The sequence below is a fragment of the Cryptotermes secundus genome, unplaced genomic scaffold (assembly GCF_002891405.2).
Source record: "Cryptotermes secundus unplaced genomic scaffold, Csec_1.0 scaffold22, whole genome shotgun sequence".
Classification (NCBI taxonomy): domain Eukaryota; kingdom Metazoa; phylum Arthropoda; class Insecta; order Blattodea; family Kalotermitidae; genus Cryptotermes; species Cryptotermes secundus.
The window spans coordinates 4,868,335-4,887,837 of record NW_019742961.1 but is presented as its reverse complement, the minus strand read 5'-3'; the positions used below and the strand labels follow the sequence as shown (position 1 = coordinate 4,887,837).

General features: G+C 35.8%; 1 protein-coding gene across 1 annotated transcript in view; it reads right to left on the bottom strand.

The window, feature by feature from the left end:
- Positions 1–18,899, bottom strand: part of LOC111873390 (dynein heavy chain 2, axonemal) — a 53,346-nt gene extending 34,447 nt beyond the window's left edge. The window contains exons 1-8 of the mRNA XM_023868054.2: positions 18,750–18,899; positions 18,570–18,637; positions 13,359–13,701; positions 11,222–11,386; positions 10,370–10,483; positions 8,254–8,378; positions 5,817–5,983; positions 2,506–2,671 (exon numbers count right to left, since the gene is read on the bottom strand). Coding sequence (XP_023723822.2) covers positions 2,506–2,671; positions 5,817–5,983; positions 8,254–8,378; positions 10,370–10,483; positions 11,222–11,386; positions 13,359–13,701; positions 18,570–18,637; positions 18,750–18,837 — 1,236 coding nt within the window. The 5' untranslated portion in view covers positions 18,838–18,899. The remainder of the gene's footprint in view (positions 1–2,505; positions 2,672–5,816; positions 5,984–8,253; positions 8,379–10,369; positions 10,484–11,221; positions 11,387–13,358; positions 13,702–18,569; positions 18,638–18,749) is intronic.
- Between the last annotated feature and the right edge of the window lie 604 nt (positions 18,900–19,503).

Here is a 19,503-nt window from a genome sequence, read left to right as displayed (position 1 = left end):
CAAGCAGTTAGTATTACATTAGTTAGTTCGAAGATCGCATCTTCGGTAGATAATCCTTTTTGAAATCCAAATTGCTGTGGGTGTAATATTTTGTGCTTTGTAATATGATCATTGAGTCTTTTATAGATTACCATTTCAAATAGTTTTGCAAACCCTGTTATTATTGATATTGGTCTATAATTATGTATAATGGTTTTATCTCCTTTTTTGTATATTGGTTTAATAACAGCATATTTTAATCTTTCAGGATATACTCCCATTATTAAAGGCTTATTAATTATATAAGCTATGGGTTTACTTATTTGGTGCCTACTAAGTTTAATTAATTTATTTGTTATATCATCATAACCTGAGGAGTTTTAAAAACAACCTCACACCAATATGAAGGTGACTGCCCACAAAAGACCCATAGCATCCTTATCAATCTTTGAACGCCAGGGTTTTGAAATGGTGGTAAGCTTGAGCTGGCTGGAGTTTATTTAAATGCCTGCTGCTGGTGCGCATTTAAATGCACATTGCTACTCTGCATTTAAATGTCCGTTCCTGTTAGGGCACTTAAACAATTTTAAGCATTGTGTATAAAAATGCTGTGTCTAACACAATTTTTATGATAAATGGATGGAATTAACTTTGTTTGTATCAGCAAAGAACACAGTGTTTCATATTACAATGGGAGATTTTAAAAATTTTATACAAAAAGTTATACTCTATTGTCAGTTTTTTTTATGCATACTGCAAAATTGGTTCCCAAGTTCTTCACAGAGTTATTTTGCATTATAAATTCGTTTCTGTTTGTAACGCTTGACAAATTTTAGCAGTCCCTGGTGCCATAAAACAGATGGAAGCAATAAAATCATTTGGTTCTCTGCTAGAAAACCTTAATATTTGTTACACTCTTCAGATTTTCGAATCTTTTGACTAAATGACAGAAGAATGAAAACATGGCTATTCAAGAAATAGCTACAAGGGTCCCTTCTTCAGTGCTAAGACCTTCCGTTATAGCTTCAAAAGATTATTGCCCTTTCTATGGGTATGAGCAGACAGCTGCATCGTGGCTGAGATACAGAGTGTGATCTGTTTTCTGTGCGTTCATAGTGAAATTGAATACTGTAGTTTCATTTTAGCCTATATATACATCAAGCAAATAACAACAAAAAAGGTATGTATATCGGATTTTACTATATATTTTTAACACATTAATCTGCAGAATCTGCAATAAAAGTACTGGCTCATGGATGAGTTTCAGCATAACTCATACGTATACTCTTTTTGTTGTTGTTCACTTAGGTATCATTTTAATTCCTCTATTAGTGTTTTACTCAAGTTGGTCTGGTAATTACTACATTTAAAAATAAATATTTAGGATTGTGCATGCGCTTATACTAGTGGCGTGTGCACGTGCTTCCACTAGCAGAGTTTAAATGCCCGACTGGCCAAAACGGGGTACTTTGGCCACAACAACCTTACTCATCACTGGCCCGAACAGGGCTTCGGACGTTAAAGGTTAAGAGAAACGGAACTCAAATGATTGGAATGAGGAGCATTTGCATTCTCATTGTTATCACCAAAAGAATTAAGATGAAATCACTTTATGTATTGCAGTTTCTTCCAGATGTATAGGTCAAGGACACTGAATACGCTGTCTGGTTACCTGAAATTAATGATGCTAACTTGCCATATACTTAAAACAAAGTCTGAGTCCTATTCATCCTTCTATGATGCCATAAAGAAGAATGATTATCCATGAATTAATAACACAGAATTACAGTCACACTGACTGTTGCTACTGAGATATTATTCTTGTTCCTGATCAGAACATATGTAACGTTTACATGCTGATTTTCTCTTCTAGTCACTGTCCTCCAGCATGCTGAGCTAATGGAGCTTGTATTTCAAAAGATAGTTTTAGAAACTTATGTTTAAATTTAAATAGCCTTAATTAGTTCAGCTTTTCTTGTTTATTTGTTTGTTATTATCAATGTTGTTTCGTAATTGTGCTGGCTGTAACTGGCCACCACCATCACCACCACAACTACTGTTGCTGTTACTAAAGCACAGTCTCTCAAGTTGTTTTCCATCTGTTTAATTTTCTTAGAATATGTGAATATACATAGGAACTAATTTTCAGCAAGGCAAAACATTGCAGAAAATTATTCCTGTCAGGCACATAACTCCAAATCTGACATATAGTACAAGTGATGGGTACAGAGATCACTTAATGCAAATATGCAGCCAAGCAGTCAGTCCAGTTTATAGCCTGAAGAGTGCAATAGTACTTTTCCTTGGGAACTGAGGATTAAGACGTAAAATACCTAAATCAAATTCTAGCTGAGGCAAAGATTATCCTAACAGAGGCTGTTCATGGTTTTCTTCAGTTTCTTCAGGTGAATGCCACAGAATCTATGCAGTTGACAAAGTGTTGTTATATAAGTCAATAAACAAATGAGTTATACTGCAGAAATCAATTCTTTTGCAAAAACGAATATCAGGTCATGTGTATCATACCTTATTGTACAGAAGCCTGTATTTCAAACAACATTCAATTATATTTTCAAACATCTTAATGCCAGCTCTTGTATTTCCTTCAAAGATAAAATGAAGATTAACACTCCTACTACACCGCAATATGACTTGGTTGCTAATTGACTGACACAGTGCAGACAACTTTTCCCTGAAAAAGAAAACAGAATCTCAGAAATAAAGTACTGATATAAATGCAAAACTGAGGTTCCCACAGCAGTGAGAGTGACACTTCTCCATTAATGAACACAGACATATACTGTTGGTTATTTAATAACACTCTATCAACTGAATTAGTTAAATTTCGCAATGGCTACCAAGAAATGATGATTTAATTCCATAAAATTAAAAAGATGTTAGGGAAGTCATCATGTCCTATTTCAAAGTACTAATCTTGTATTTTGGAGGAGAATGTGAGGAAAACTTTGAATAACCTCAGTAAGGATAGTCAGTGTACTAGCCGATATTTGAATCTTGCACCTCCCAAATACAAGTCAGAAGCACTACCATCTGAGCCAACTTACTGGGTGACAAAATAATATCTGTAATTTTGAGGATTTTACACTGAATTGTACAAAATTTGGGGGTAACAGTTCTTCTGGCAAGAGTAAAAAATGAGACAGCATTTTGTTTAGAAATGTCATAAACCTTTCCCATCATTACACACCATCACAGCCTAAAGGTCCCCCTGAAAACAAAACCAAAAACACATGAATACATTCATATCACAAAAAAAATCAATACCAAAAATATTAATCATATCTTAAATTCTAACTACATTTTATATTTTTGTGGTTTCCTCTTCTGTCCCGAAGGTCATCCAGCATCTTCTTATGTCTTCTTCCTCATCTTCTGGTCAGTTCTATCCACCCCTCTATCTTTCCTTCAATAACTTCTTTTAGAAGGCAGTTACTGCGTAAGATATGACCAATCCAATTAGCCTTCCATTTTCTTATTTCATGTAGGATATTCCTCTGCTCACTGACTCTAAATAACACTTCTTCATTTCTCACATAATCGGTCCAACTGATCTTCTCCATCCTTCTCCAACACCACATTTTGAAGCTTTCCAGGTGTTTCTGATCTACTGCCCTAAGTGTCCAAGTTTCAGCCCCATAAAAATCAATGCTCCAAATGTAGCATTTCACTAGTTTCTTTCTCAAATTTAAGTCTAATTTGCTGGTAACACAGAGCAAATGATGCTCGAGATGGTTCAAGTTTGTATAGCAACAGGCGGGACCAGAGTGGTTTGAATGGCTGTTGTACTGCGATGTGGAAAGCAAATGGAAAAACTACCACATTATCACTTTTCCTGGATAGTCTCTTTCCAAAAACAGAGATACCATGTCTATATAATGGCATTAAATTATAATAATAATTCCAAGAAAAATTAAAGTTACCATTAACAGGTGAGAAAATAAAATAAGTACATTTTGAATGGTTATTCCATTATGTGGTGAGAAAGGACAATACACATATACTTGTATTCACACACAGAAGTTAATAAGCACAAGTACAATAAGTACAAGCAACACAGCACACATATAAACTACACCAATAAGCACAAGAACACATCGCCAAGAGGGATAGATGACAATGTCCACTACCAAGGAAGATAAAACATGATCCACATTGGTTCACGAACAAAAAAAATTTTTTTTAACTTAAAAATAAGTTTCTACACACATAATTTTAACGTAAAGGAAGGCTGCTGTGGTGAAACAAATTGAATTTTATATACAGTGCAGTGGAAAATTACATTTTTAAAATATCCTTTATGAAAGTGATCACAACTATGTACTTCTAAGTAATATACTTCAAGAATGTTTTTTTATAAAAAATTTACATCAAATATCTATTTTGACAATGGAAAATTAACAACTACACAGAGTGAGCATCATAAATGTTTTAAGTGCATATAGTATTACAAAAACATTTACATATTGGTGGGTTCCTGATCGTAGTGATATACCTCCGATGATGATTCATTAAGAATCGAAACATGTTAGGTAACTAAGTGCTGAAGTGGTGAAGGCTTATATGTCACACTGGACTGAAATAAACTTAATTGTAAAATTAATAATAATAATAACCCAATTAATTCTTATTTATTCGTGTGGCAGCTCAACATCCTAATTCAATTCAATTTAATTCATGTTTATTTACGTACAACTTAACAACACAGAGGCCAATTAAAAGGTTAACATGAGTACATAGAATTACATAAAAATAATTGAAAACAAATACAAATTTTGAGAGTCTAATAATAATAATAATAATAATAATAATAAATAAAAGTTAATTAAAACATGAATTATATAGCTTACTATAAAAACATAGTCACAATTTCATACAGTCACTTAAATTACCAACTAGGTGTCTTCCAGCATCACACATTTATAACCAGACATGGACAGAAGATGAAGAGGGGGCTTGCCATCCCTACTCAGTTGTTAATGCTTTTCAGCACCTGGAAAATCTCACTAGTTCACGTCAGTTTATAAAATAATTTTTGTAAAGAATCTAAACTTCTAAATTTCATTGTTTTATATTGAAATATATATTATGTGTCCTGACATTTGAAACACAGTATGCTCTGTACAAGGTTTATTCTAAATACTTAAGATGTTGATTACTCCAGCCCATCAGGAAATGCGGGATTCTCAAGAAAAACTGCTGGTTGTGATAAAGTGGTAGGCCTGTGGAATGAGCCAGAAGATTTAAGAATTTGGAAAATCTGAAAAATGTTAACATAGACCATAGCGGGAGGGTGGTTATTAACTTATGGAGCAAAGGTAACTATCATAGCAATTGCCGTGGCCTTTGCTAAATCACAGAGTCCGTCAAGGGGAGAGACTGTTCCCAATCAATGTTGAGAAAAGATTAAAAAAATTGTACTTTGAGTTCTTTCAGTGTGAAGAAAGCAGTCTTCTGGGATTTGGCACCGTGTATATATGGTGTTAACCGACGTTTCGGAGGAACGTATCGCCTCCATCTTCATGGTAGAAGAAAAACGTCGGTTAACACCACATATACACAGTGCCAAATCCCAGAAGACTGCTTTCTTCATAGTCACCACCGTGAAAGCCTCAAATTCTTTCAGTCTATTTATGTAAAATCATATGCAAAAATTTTCACATTTAGACCTAAAAAGCATTCCACATAATTAATCATTTGTTTTAATTATTTCCTCTTTGGGGGAATAGGCTTGGGACCAAAGTGAAAACTTAAAAGACTGTATAGCCTATTAGTTGACATATCATTAAAAGAATTACAACTTAACATATTTTATTTACCTTGTATTAAAATATGGAGAGTTGACCCAAATTATTCTAACAGTCTGTAACAATGTCGGTATAATCATAGGTACATCAGTAGGTGAAGTGCTTTCATCAAGTTCTTCACAAGGTTCCCTTAAAATCTTCAAGAACTCTATATTTGACTTAGCTTCTCGCATTCCTTCCTGCAATTTAAATTTGACAAAAATGTACTGGTTTAAAAGAATCACCCAAGTATTGACAGCATTAATAATACATTACTCATAATACCAGTACTCAGTTCATTACCAAGCCAATTATGCCTTTCCTCATACTGCATCAATTCACATGATGTCACAACTGTGCTAAGTGCCAGCTTTGATTTTGTGTAAAAAAAAAAGTAAAAAGTAAAGGTATCCCTGTAACAGGCCGAGGAGGCCCATAGGGTTGTGAGATGTTGAGGTTCCCACATTTTCTAGACAATCGGCTCATAGATGGCGGTAAGGTTGTCAGCCTTACGTGCCAGCCGCCCTTTACGCCCAAGAACATTCCAAAAATATTCCTCGTACTCATTTCTGTTAGAGGCTAAGTCGACCCCAGGGCCATAATGCGGCTGGAAGGATTAGGTAAATCAAAAAAATCCAATGACCTCATCGGGATTTAATCCTGCGATCTTCCGGCTTATAGCACAGAGTCTCAATCAACTATGCTACTGTGTGGGGCATGAAATAGCCTTCAGAGCTGCCATCATATTACTCCTGATGTCACCAGTGTCATCAAAATGCCTTCCTTTCAATATTTTGTGATGCAAAACACCGAAACACACAGACAATAATAGATGCCACTCAGGAAGAGACAGCCATAAATCAACAATATAGCTGTGAAACGCTGATATGCCAACGTGATCAAACCATACTGAGATTTCTGTCCACTGCTGCCACAGCAAGCACACAGTGGCGAGTTGGCAAATTTTATTGTCAGACCTCATAAAAATAAAAAACAGAACTTACAAAATTAACCAATAGAAATTGATGGATGTTTTGGCCAAACAAGTTCTATTACACAATTTCTTGGTGTTTACATTATTTTGTCCACTCTCTGTATATGTTACAAATAATTCACTTCATGTAGGGACTAAACACATATGTGCAGTGTATAATTATTGTCAATATAATAATAGATCAGATGGGTCTGAAAGGCTACTGTTGAATGGCAGTTATAAAGAATTCATAAGTGTAATAGTTGCTGCAGTTACTTGAGCCTTTGAACTCTCCTACCATGTATAGTAATCAAAACAAAAACTTAATTCAGGTAATACCTCTGCACAACTGGCAAAGCACTAGAATGTATGAGGGGCATTCAAATGAAAACGGGTCAGAAGCCAAAACATATTAAAGAACATTTCTTACAAGCAGAGGGCCCTTGCAGTCAAAGAAGGTCATCATCACTTTACTGGAACTTGTGTGTACAGCTTTGGATTTCTTCGGTGGGGGAGAATTCACATGTTTCCACTATTGGCTCTGCCGTTTGCTCTCAGGTTCAAAATTGTGGCACCAAGTTTCATCCCCAGTGGCAATTCCAGACAGAAAAGCATACTCTTCCTCATGGTATCGTTGCAAGTGACCCAGTGATGCAGCCATTCTCTGAGTCTTCTGTTCCTCTGTGAGTTGATGTGGAACCCACTGCACACAGATTTTGCAGTACTGCAGGTGTTTTGTCACAATGGCATGTACGGAACCATGACGCAGCAATAACATCAGGAATGATGACACGATGAGCCTATCCTGGGCAAGCATCATCTTGCAGTGACACACATCCCTCTCAGAATCTCTTATGCCATGCCAGCACGTGACATGCTGTGTTCACCGTAAACAGACATGCGACGATGTATTTCTCATCCTCCTACTCCTTCAACAGTCAAAAAGCGCACTACACTTTGCTGTTCTTCTTTACCCGCCTCCATTACAGATTCTGGATGACCACACGTAGCGCTAACCTGACTGCCAGCACAATAAACAAATGACTAGTGTGCAAGGGCATGTTGTCACTGTGCTTTTCCAAGTCCCCACCAGATGTTCATACTGTAAGCAAATTCCAGTGTTATCAACTTGCGTGCCATGTTAGTTATGCGTGGTGACCCATTTTCATTTGACTGCCCCTTATAATTTGGATATGAGTGAAATCAAGAAACCAACTGTTGATAGTATTCTGAATAATTTAGTAACATAACATCTGTGACTTTCAAAACAAGAAATTATCCATAAACTTCTATTAGCTATTCAAGTCACTCTAAACTTACTCAGCATTTAAATGTCCCCATTTACATTCGTTTTAACTCTGACATTTAATGTTGTGAAGTTCTTTTCATTTTCATCCTTAGACATTTTATATAATGCCAAAATTACAAATTCTCCCTGCAACTTATACACTATATGGCTTACAAAAATCTGTCAATAAATCTACAAAATATACTCACTTCAATTTCTTCAGCAAGGTTAAGAAACTGACGTATGTAAGATGATTGACTCATTAGCATAACATCACATATCTTCTTCAACGTCTTGTTTTGGAGCTGAAATTCTAAACTAGCCAAATTTTTATCTGCAAGAAAATTTACTCGTATGTTCACTGCATATTGTAGTCTAAGGAAGATGAATCTGAATAAAACATTAGCTGAAGCAGGATATCAAAATATGATATCATATAATTTCTCTAAACACTGAAGACAGCGCAACAAGGAGTAATGCATAAGCCATCTCATAACCACATCTCCAAATTTAACTTTCACAGTCACTGTAACTGTGTTACTGGGAGTATTCAATTAAAATGTTAGAGAACCATAAATACACTTATTGACATTCTGCATTTTATATGACTTTCTCCAAAAATCACAACTTAATATTTTTTCTTGCCCCTGAGGTATTTGCCTGTGGAAAATACATGCAACTAAAATAGATAAATCTGTTGTGGCAGTAAACTTTTTGTGTACATTGTGATGGATTTTGATGAAATTTGTTACTGATCCCAGGGTTACTGCAAATTTTTATTATCCAGCAATAGGCCTATTGTGCATGTCAAACAGCTGCCTTACCTGACACTAATTCTTACAGTGATAAATTTCATATATGACTACATATACCCACGTGCGTGCGTGTGTGCGTGTGTGTGTGTGTGTGTGTGTGTGTGTGTGTGTGTGCACGTGCATCTGGTGTCATACAGCGATTCCCTTACAACACTCTGATGAATTGTGTGGAATGGTTGGTATAGAGTAATGCAAAGCAACAAAGCCTCAGGTCATGAAACATTCACTAAAACTAAATAGTCTGAATTTTCAGTGCAGCAAATATGAGTACCTCTTAGTAAGAGACATCTTGATCCATTATACTTGATGGAATTATTATTCACTTAAATACTCATATGACTACTTTTATTATTCCTCAGAATGTACCATTATAATGTTCAGTTCTTGGACATTCCAGTTAATCTGTGAAACAAACTAACTGGATGGCACATGATTTGTTGCTCATAGCTGTTACGTTAATTTAAACTGTTTTCTGAAATCACAATTAACATGATCTTTCAAAAATGTATTCTTGACTACCACTACCATATATCGGCCATGCCATAGCTCAAGCGGTTAGTCACTGGCTTTCCTCTCTGGCAACCCAGCTTCAATCCTGGGTCTGGTCAAGTGGGATTTGTGGTGGGTTTTCTCCGAGTACTTCGGCTTCCCCTGCCAATCTTCATTCGATCAAATTCTCCATCATCATAATCACCTGGGGCAGGTACAATAGGCCAATCAGTGGCTACCGTGCCAAGTGGACCCAGCTCGACTCCACTCCCCACTAAGCGAAAAAAGCAAAACCACTACTATATTTCCTACAATCTAAAACATGCTCTCCTCACATTTTAAAATTTTTGAAGTTGGGGCATGTCACATTTGAGGGCATCTAAGAATCAATGTGAAAAAAAAAATGTGTGGTATGACTAAAGAGCAAGGAAAATCTTCATACCCATAACCCCACTCATGGGACTGTAAACACAAAGAATGCAACAAAGGAGTTTCCAAAAGTATTTCTAGGCATTTCCATTGTTAAAAATGTAGTTAAATGTGACAGTGTATAAAGCACCTGATAGGGCTTGCTGGCTGAAAATCCCAAGCAGCTTTAATATTAACTAATACGCTGCAATAAAAAAGATAAGTCAACATTCATTATTATATACATGCTCACTGTTGCATCTTCAAATCAACACCTGTAAGATGAGGGGGGGGGGAAATCAGTAGAGTTATTGAACATTTGATTATCATCTCAGTTAATTGCTGAATATGCTTAGTGATATATATAGTGTATTTTAATTCTTGCATAAAATTTAAAACCCCAAATATCACAGGCAACTGCCACTTTGCAATGTCTTTGAAACGGTTTGATTATGACATGGCATTAAACCAAAATAAAGGGTGTGTCATACAGTTTCTATAATTTTTCCTGAAAAATTTTTATCATCAAATCAACAGTGCATTTTACAATCAATGGCATCTTAGAAATTGGGAAGTATGGTAATTACTGAAGTTCCTTAATTCTATGACTTACATCTGTAAATCCAGGACTCGTACTCATCGAGAGGGCACCACCCTTCTGCAGGTGTAGGCTGATCCTGATCATCCAACGCAACTCTTATGTGCCGAGTCCAGTGCATCACTACACCTGCAGCAAGTTATTTCAATTGAAATTGGGACAGCAATAATTGTTGATTCTAATGGGTTCTGACAATGGCATATAACACTCAGAATTACTGGGTTATTTTAATTTTGTCCATCATCCAATATTCTAAAGACTAGAAAAAACAGCATTTCGGAAACTAGTTTTGTTTCCTTCCTTGGCTGAGAGGGAGAGACAAACTATGTTGGGTCCTTTAGAAACAGCTATGCAGGACAACCCATGTCAGTATAAATACAGCTATATAAATACGTACTTGAGACCAGGCTTTGTCAAAGGGAGAAAACAGGAAAATATGCAATAAAATTATGATAAACTATAGACTATCAGGTCTGTGCTGTGTTGTGTGAGAACAGCTATACACATCATAAAGGATAGAAACCCAACACACCAAAATACATAGACCAGACCCACAACATGTGTGTACAATAAAAATAGCCATGGCATGATCATCTAAAAATATTTTATAAACATTTACATTACTCATAAAACGCAAAAGCAACAGTGTTAGCAACAGAGCAGCAGTTTTCATCTACAATCTTATACACCTAATGATAGGCCAAAACACGTAGTGTTAAATAAATAAGAAGAGACAAAGAGCCTTTAAAGTGTAAATGTTAACATATGGACAAAGTTGCACAGAAACAGTGAAGTGAGTGTGATAAAATTGTATTAAAAGAGTAGGTTATATTACAAAAGCAATTAACATATCAGGGTGCATATTACCTTCCAGTCTCTTCACCAACTCCTTATCTCTACTCACTTCTTCAACACTCAAATTCAGACCTTCTTGAGGTATATACAAGACTGTCAAGCCTTGCATCTTGTAGTGTAGATCAGTTAAGTTAGCAAGAAATGTATGCATATTGGTATAAAATTCACTTTTTATATCTGAATGTTAGTTAAAGAAATATGATATTTGCTTAACAGATTCTACGGTCATTATTCTTTATCACAACATCACTTTTGTTCATATGAGTAGAATTGTTAGCTCAACTGTTCAGTCGCCAATTCATTGTGTATTTATAGAAAGTTCAACCATGACATTCTGTTGCACTCTCGCGAATCCAAAACTCATAAAAGTGAAGGTACTCAGATTTCTAAAAGAAGACATTAACATTTTGCCAGATCTAATACAGAAAGATGTAATAAAATTAAAAGTCCCCTGATCCAGTTAGTGTACTACACATGCTGAATAAAAGTCATTTAAATAACTGATTCAGTACTTTCAGAATTCATTGAATTTATACCATGAAGAAAAGATTATTTAAAGTTTTGTGAAGGCTTTACTAGTATTTAGTATGGATGTAATAGTCTTTAAATAGCAATATTTGTGCAAAAAATACAGTACAGAACGGATCTGACATCTGTTGCTTATCAAATTGAAACCTACATGAATTAAACACCAACTTTTTTTAGGAAGATGAGAAAGTATGATATTCTGTGGCACTCAGTAGTACTGTTTGTCATCTCTGCATTACTCAACAACACAACTTCTTTCTACATTGCTAACCTCATATAAGGAACAGCCTTTTGCCAGGTTCATAATGAATATTGTTTTTTCTCCTGGTTATGAATTTCAGTATCTAATGTTTATGCTTTTAGCTATTTAACTAAATAGTCTAGACTCATACCAGTTTACACTATCATAAACTCACTCTCTGACATATTGTCCTCCAACCTAATTTCAAATTTCCAAGTGTCCTCTCTCCATAATTTTCCTAGAATAGTGTTAACTTCTAAAAGCTCCTAGCCCATCCAAAAATACAGGATTTAGTAAGAAAACAATGTTTGATGAAAGCACAAAAGACTATTTTCCCCATTCCTAGTCTGGTTCATTATAACATTATTTGCAATCAGATCATCCAAGTTTGGTCCAAACATTCCCCTGAACACTGTTTTCAGACATCAGTCATAAGTTGGAAGAGTGAGTCCAGAAGAATTTTTAGTTCTGAGGTTCCAGAGTGGTTGAAGATGAAATAGTATGAAGACCTCATAGTGATTTGAAGTGCTAATTCCTGTGGTGAGATCGGTTGCTAGGAGACGACTAGTTGAACCTGAGAATCCCAATGTGTGTGTGTGTGTGTGCAACAGTGGACTGGAAAGTGTGTAAATAGCGATAGCACTATAATTACATGTAATTACTGGTGGTGTGTATCAGAAATAAATAAACCAGTTCATCTAATCCAGAACCCGGGTTATTATTCACTAATATACGTGACAGTATTAAAACTTCTGGATTTAGCCTCATTTCTCCAGTCACACTAAGGGTCCCTTCGCACCGAATGAGTCCAGTCCAGTCACGTCGTTTCAGTCATTAGGTTTCATATTGAATACATCTTTGTCTTTTTTCTTTCTCCTGGCCAGACGGACGTGGAAATGATTGTGTTTATTATACTTAGAAGATTGCAGAGGAGGAGAGAAAGAAGGCGAAAGAAAATGTTTTGTTTGTAATTCTTCTGCTATGCTTCTCCAAACACTAGCAATGTAGTCTTTATTTCGATGATTTGGGTCCTTTGTGTCGTATATTTCACGTCTACTTCTCACTAGAATTATCAGTTTCTCGACATCCATATTACAACAATACGTTACAAATGAAACTGATTAAAGCGTGTGTGACTTATGAGCGAGACGCACGAAGACTGGCAAGAAATTCAACCGGATGAGTCCTGGCCAGTCATGACTGGACTGGACTAGAGAAGACGCGTGCAGTGTGAAAGAGATTACGGCATTTCCTTGTGCTGCTAAGTGAAGCCAGTCAGATGAGTCAACGGGAGTCCGACGCGACTGGACGTGACTGGCTCAGACGGGTCCGGTGCGAAATCAGCCTTAAGGTTCATATGAATTCAGAAGTAAAGGATACTGTCAGGCCATGATGTTTCACTGAAGAAGATGGGAGCATATACATGTTCTAGAACACTGAGCATTGTCCCTTCAATGTTATCATTAGTTGTTCCAAATGTAATAACTTCATAAAAGTTCTCTGGTGTTATGACATCAGTAGGAGCTTTCAGAAAGTATGTCATATCTGTAACAGGGACTGCTGGAAAACCTAAAGATGCTGTTAATGTAACATCAGCAAAATAAATACTAAGTACTTCAGCAGACTTGTTCATGAAAAAATCCTTGATAATAATCTCTACGTCTAGATTCCAGTCATCATCATGAAGATCAAACAGAGTAGTAAAACGTTTGACTTTCTCCACCTGTAAAACAGAACAGAAATGAAATAAAGAATACATTTACACAGAAATTGTATAACAAAGGCAGATGTTCACATTTATCACACATCAAAGAACAATGGCATGAGTAAAAGCAGTTAAAGCATGGATGATTTGGTATTTGTTCAGAGTGCTTCGCATAATCTGTTTCTTACAGTGGGTTTTTTAATTTGAATTTAAATTGATTTACTTTTATTTTTATTTATTCCACTGTAAAATTCTGTTGATCCAATCTAGGCTACAAATACACCTGACGGATACAGAACCAGTCACAGACAAGTAACTAAAATACACATGCTATGAAAATAAGCATAGGTCAGGTCAAACAATAAACCGAACTGCTTATCTTCCTACTTTAACATTAAACATAACAACATCTTAAATTTAATATTGTAAAAAATCATCATACCAAAAGGTAGATAACATATTTATGCCAAAATAAAACACCTATGATACATAAAAACTCGAAAATTCACATTAAAATTAGTAATTACTATTAAAAAAATCCTTCAGTGAATAAAAAGAATTCAACAGAAGGTAGCTTTTTAGAGTATTTTTAATTGATTCTTATTACCAGACAATTTTTTTTTTGCAAGGAGGTAAGTGATTAAATGCCTTTAAACCTATATAATAAACACAATTTTTATAGACAGACAACCTTGATTGTGAAGGGTAAAAATTATTTTTACCTCTGGTGTTGATATCATATAACTCTGAATTTGTTTTAAATAAGGAGATATCGATTACAAAAATTAGTAATGAAAATATATACTGAGAATAAAATGGTAATATATCTAGTTTCTTAAACAATTTCCTACAGGAATTCCTATTTCTGGAATTTGTAATAATTTTTATGACCTTTTTTGTATTTTAAATATATTGATACTATAAGGGGAATTCCCCCAGAAGATTATACCATATGACATAGCTGCATGAAAATAAGAAAAGTAAATCATCCTTAGTGATTCATGGGACACAAAGGGTCTTGAAGATGTAACAGCATAACATGCTTTGCTTAATTTAACCGTAAGTCCATCAATATGATGCTTCCATGACAAGGAGCTATCAACAGCAATACCTAAAAACCGAGTATTTCTATTGTTAATAATATTGTGACATGTTGCGCAAAGGATAAACCCCCCCCACCAGCAGTGACGCGGCGGGCGAGTCAGCACTCCCTCCCCCTCCTCCGCACGGTAACGTAATGGTGACACAACAGGATTGCGAGAGATGACGGTAGTAACAGCGGTTACTACCGCTAGCGTTGCTAGCAACACAGCACCAGGCAACAAGGGTGCCTATTACGTGGCCGTTTTCTGTATTGTCGAATCGAGGCTACATGAGGAGCAGCAAAGGCTATTCACAGTTAGTCCTGGAGCTACCTACGAGTCAGTTCTCGAGCTACCTCCGAGTTAGTTCCGAGTTAGCCAGCAACCAGTCAGTTGTACTGTGACAGCCGCCGAGTTGTAACCTGGCCATCTCCGAAGACAGTTCCGAGTTGTAATGTGACAGTCGCCGAGTGTGTTATCAACAGTTCTCAAGGTAGCAGCCTGCGAGTGTGCGATAACTAAGAAGTCAGCGAGCGGAAGACTTATTGTGTGCTTTTGAGACTTAGCGAGTGCTGTAGTACAGTTATACTTGGAGTGTGTAATTCAGGGAGATTTGTATAGCTCCCGCGTTATTAATACGTGAAGACTCTTGAAGCGAGTGTTAAGAGATTTTGTTGTAGGGTTTGTAAAGTGTGGAAACCCGTAACATTGTGATAATTAATTGTAGCCGTTATTTGTAGATTGTTAAATAAACCAATTAACCATCTCTACGGCGTATTCAGTAACGAAACACGTTACAATATATTTATTATTATAATTGATATCTAATTGAATTGTTTGGCTATTAGTAGTTCTAAATTGTATATAGTGAGTTTTGTTACAATTTAATGACAACAAATTGATACTGAACCATTCATTCAACTCTCTAAAAGAGGAAATAATATCTTTTTTTAAATTTACTAAATTAGGATTACTAACAATGATGCTGGTATCATCAGCAAACATGACTGGCTTAGAGTTATAATTAACTACTTTAGGTAGGTCATTTACATACAAAAGAAAAAGCATTGGTCCAAGTATAGATCCCTGGGGAACTCCATGTTTAATCTTCCCCCATTCTGAAGAAGTATAAGAATGTGTTATCATCAATGAGGACTCGCTGATATCTATCACTGAGATATGATTTGACTAGAGCTTATGCATTGCCTACAATTCCATAGAATTTCAGTTTCTTCATTAATAAGTCATGATTAAAGCAATCGAAGACTTTCTCAAGATCACAAAAGATACCTCCCACAAGTTCCTTATTATTTAAGGCCTGTCAAATATCATTTAGAAGTTTAAACGTTGCCTTTCCTGTTGAGGAATTACTTCTAAACCCAAACTGTTCACTAGATAATATACATTCCATAAATCCAGGCACTGTTTGACAGCATAGGATATGGAATAAGTCAAGCACAAGTACATAATATCTGTACAATAATACTTTTGTTTGAAAAATTAATAAGATTATAATACAGCATTAATATTACCAAGCTAATTGGATACATATAGCACAGTACACAAACAAGCAAAATGATACAGTAACATGCTTTAGAATACACTTTAGCTTAGAATTGATACTAGTTACTTTTCGTTTACAATTAAATATTCATCAGTGGAGTATAAGGAGTGAGAAAGTAGGTAATGTTTCAGTGTTATTTTAAATTGCTTAATATTACTAGCTTCTATTTTGAGACTTTGAGGGAGGCTGTTGAGCACTTTGATTCCAAAGGAGTGAACTCCTTTTTGAATTAGAGATAGAATGTTGAATGTTGGTGGAAGTTGAGTTTTTGCCTCACAGTTATGTTATGGACGTCAGAATTTAAATTCTACACGTTTTTCTTGTCTACCACAAACAATAGGAGGGAATAAAATATGGTGAGTGAAACAGTATATTTCTAAGTTTTTTAAATAAATCTCTGCAAGAACCTATATTCTTGCTTCCTGTGATAGTGCTAATTTCCATCTTTGCCGCACCAGAGCGCAAGCAGTTAATTGCTGGCTTCCCATTGCGGTGGCCCGGGGTCGATCCCGGGTCTGGTCAAGTGGGATTTGTGGTGGACGAAGTAGCGCTGGGGCAGGTTTTCTTAAAGTACTTCGGTTTCCACAGCCAATCTTCATTCCGCCAGTTGCTCCACAATCACCCTCACCTATCATCTGGGGCTGGTACAACAGGCCAGAAATGGCCGCAGTACAAGGGACTTAATCCCACCCCACTAGCAATAACAAAAATTACCATATTTGGCATTTTGGAGATTTCAGTGCTATCTGCAGAGTTTCCCCAGAATATTTTTCCATGTGACATACTGGAGTGAAAGTAAGCATAGCAAACCATTTTTATTGCTTCCCAAGATATGTAAGGTTTAATAGGTCTCACCGCATAACAGGCTGCACTTAGCATGTGTAATACCTGCTCAATACGTAATTTCCAAGACAGTGTACTGTCTGTAAGTATCTATCCTTGTCACAGGCCATGGAGGCCCATAGGGTTGTGAGACATTGAGGGTACCATATTATCTAGACAATTGGCTCACAGATGGTGGCAAGGTTGTCAGCCTTATGCACAGGCAGCCCTTTATCCCCCAGGAAAATTCCTGGTAATCATTTCTGTTAGAGGCTGAGTCGACACCAGGGCCATAGTGCAGCTGGAAGGATTAGGTCAATTGAAAAAAAAAATCCACCTCATCAGGACTTGAACTCACGACCTTCTGGCTTGTAGCGTAGTGCCTCAACAAATTACACTACCACGTGCCCCCTGTTTATAAGTAATCCAAGGAATTTTGTGTCATGTGCTTTAAAAACTGTTTTATTGGCATAGCTTATATCCAGGTTAATTTTGGGTGCATATTTAGTTGTAAATTGTATGAGATGGGTTTTGTTAAAATGTAATGAAATTAATTGGCTGTGAACCATTTATTTTAGTATTCGAATATGGTCATTATGTCACTTATAAAATCTGTTAAAAGTTAGTAACTACTATACTAGTACTGTCTGCAAGCAGAATTGGTTTAGATTTATTCTTAACAAAGTTTAGTAAGTCATCTATATAGAGAAGAAAGAACAAAGGACCTTGTATGGATCCTTGAGGAACGCCATACCTTCTTTTACCCCATTTTAAAGCCATCTGATGAATAAAGTTTATGTATCCACAAGGTATGATTTAATCCAATTATTGGCCTCACCAGTTATTCCATATCATTTTAGCTTGAGCAGCAAAGTATTTCATAATATACTTATTACCTCTCAAAATATATCATGAAATGGATTAATTGCTTCTAAAGACTTGCATAGTCACATATACAGACATGAGTATACAAATAATGCAAGTCTGTGTTTGTTGAAGTAATATATGTTGTATAATATAATGAAAATGTATGGCATGAAGAGAATTTATTTCAGCTTACACTGTTTGGCAGAGTGATCATCGTAACATTTAAAAGCACATAGCACATTTTATTTTGCACCTATTTGTAACTACATGTTTACACACTTTCACTGTACTAAATCTTTCTTCTCTAGATCCAGCACTGCATGACTCATCATGAAATCGGAAAATTAATTTGTAGTCTTCAGAGGCAGATACACTGGTGTTATAAAGGTGCATCACAAGTGTTCCAAATGTATAGCAATTCAAAATGTGTTTTACCATTCTCTCCTTAATATGGTGATGAATATCCATCTTGCACAATGGTGGGAAATTATTTTAGTACCTCATAGTCACCAAACTTTCAAGGAAGATTCTGTACTGTGGGGTTAGCTTACCATTAATTGTAATTGTTCATCTGTATAATCATGCGCAATAGGTCCTTCTGCTTCAGTTAGTGCCTCAACTGAAATATTCAACATAGGCCAAATCATATACTATCAAACAAGAGCAAAAGAACACTTTACTTTCAGAATTTTCATACACAGAAACCATACAAATCTACAGAAAGTACATACCCACTGGATAAACCTCTTCCTCAGAACTGGTAGAAGACCTAGAAGTATTCAGTGCAGATGTACTGGTCACTGTGGTTCTGGTGCTCATCCTAAACCATTTGCTGATTCAACAGTTCAAACAAATGACACATATGTGGTACATAAGGACAATATCAGTCTAGTACTTTTGAATAAACAATACATCACCATATTTGTTTCCCTTAGCAACCACAAACATGGAAGTTTACACATAGCAACCAGACATTGTTTAATCATTACACAAATGAAGTGCATGAAAATGTGCTACTGACAGAACAAAGAAATGAATAAATAATATAAATAAATTTGACTTGCTGTATTTGTAACAGGACATGAAAGTATATTGATCTGTCACACAGAAGTTTCAGTGAGCAGTCATTACGAACATCTGGAAAGTCTTAACAGTGTCTGCCATATTTCCTCAGTAATACCTCATATCCTTAAGTTCAACTGCCTGGCTTTAGAATTGTATTTTAATAGTCAAAATGGTAAGACTGCTTGGAAAGGGCCGAATCAGAATCTTTGGGTGCAATCTGTGCCTTTCACAGTTAGCAGTACATATGATAAATATTTAGAACGTGGAGGTTTCTCTGTAAAAGTTTTATATAACTTAATTCATTCAAAGCTGAGTACACTTCTGCTGTCTATAATAAAGTTACTTATAAAGATTTTAAAAAGCTGGAATACATACAAATTTTACAAACTTATGATATAATCGATTCATTCAGCCTAACTC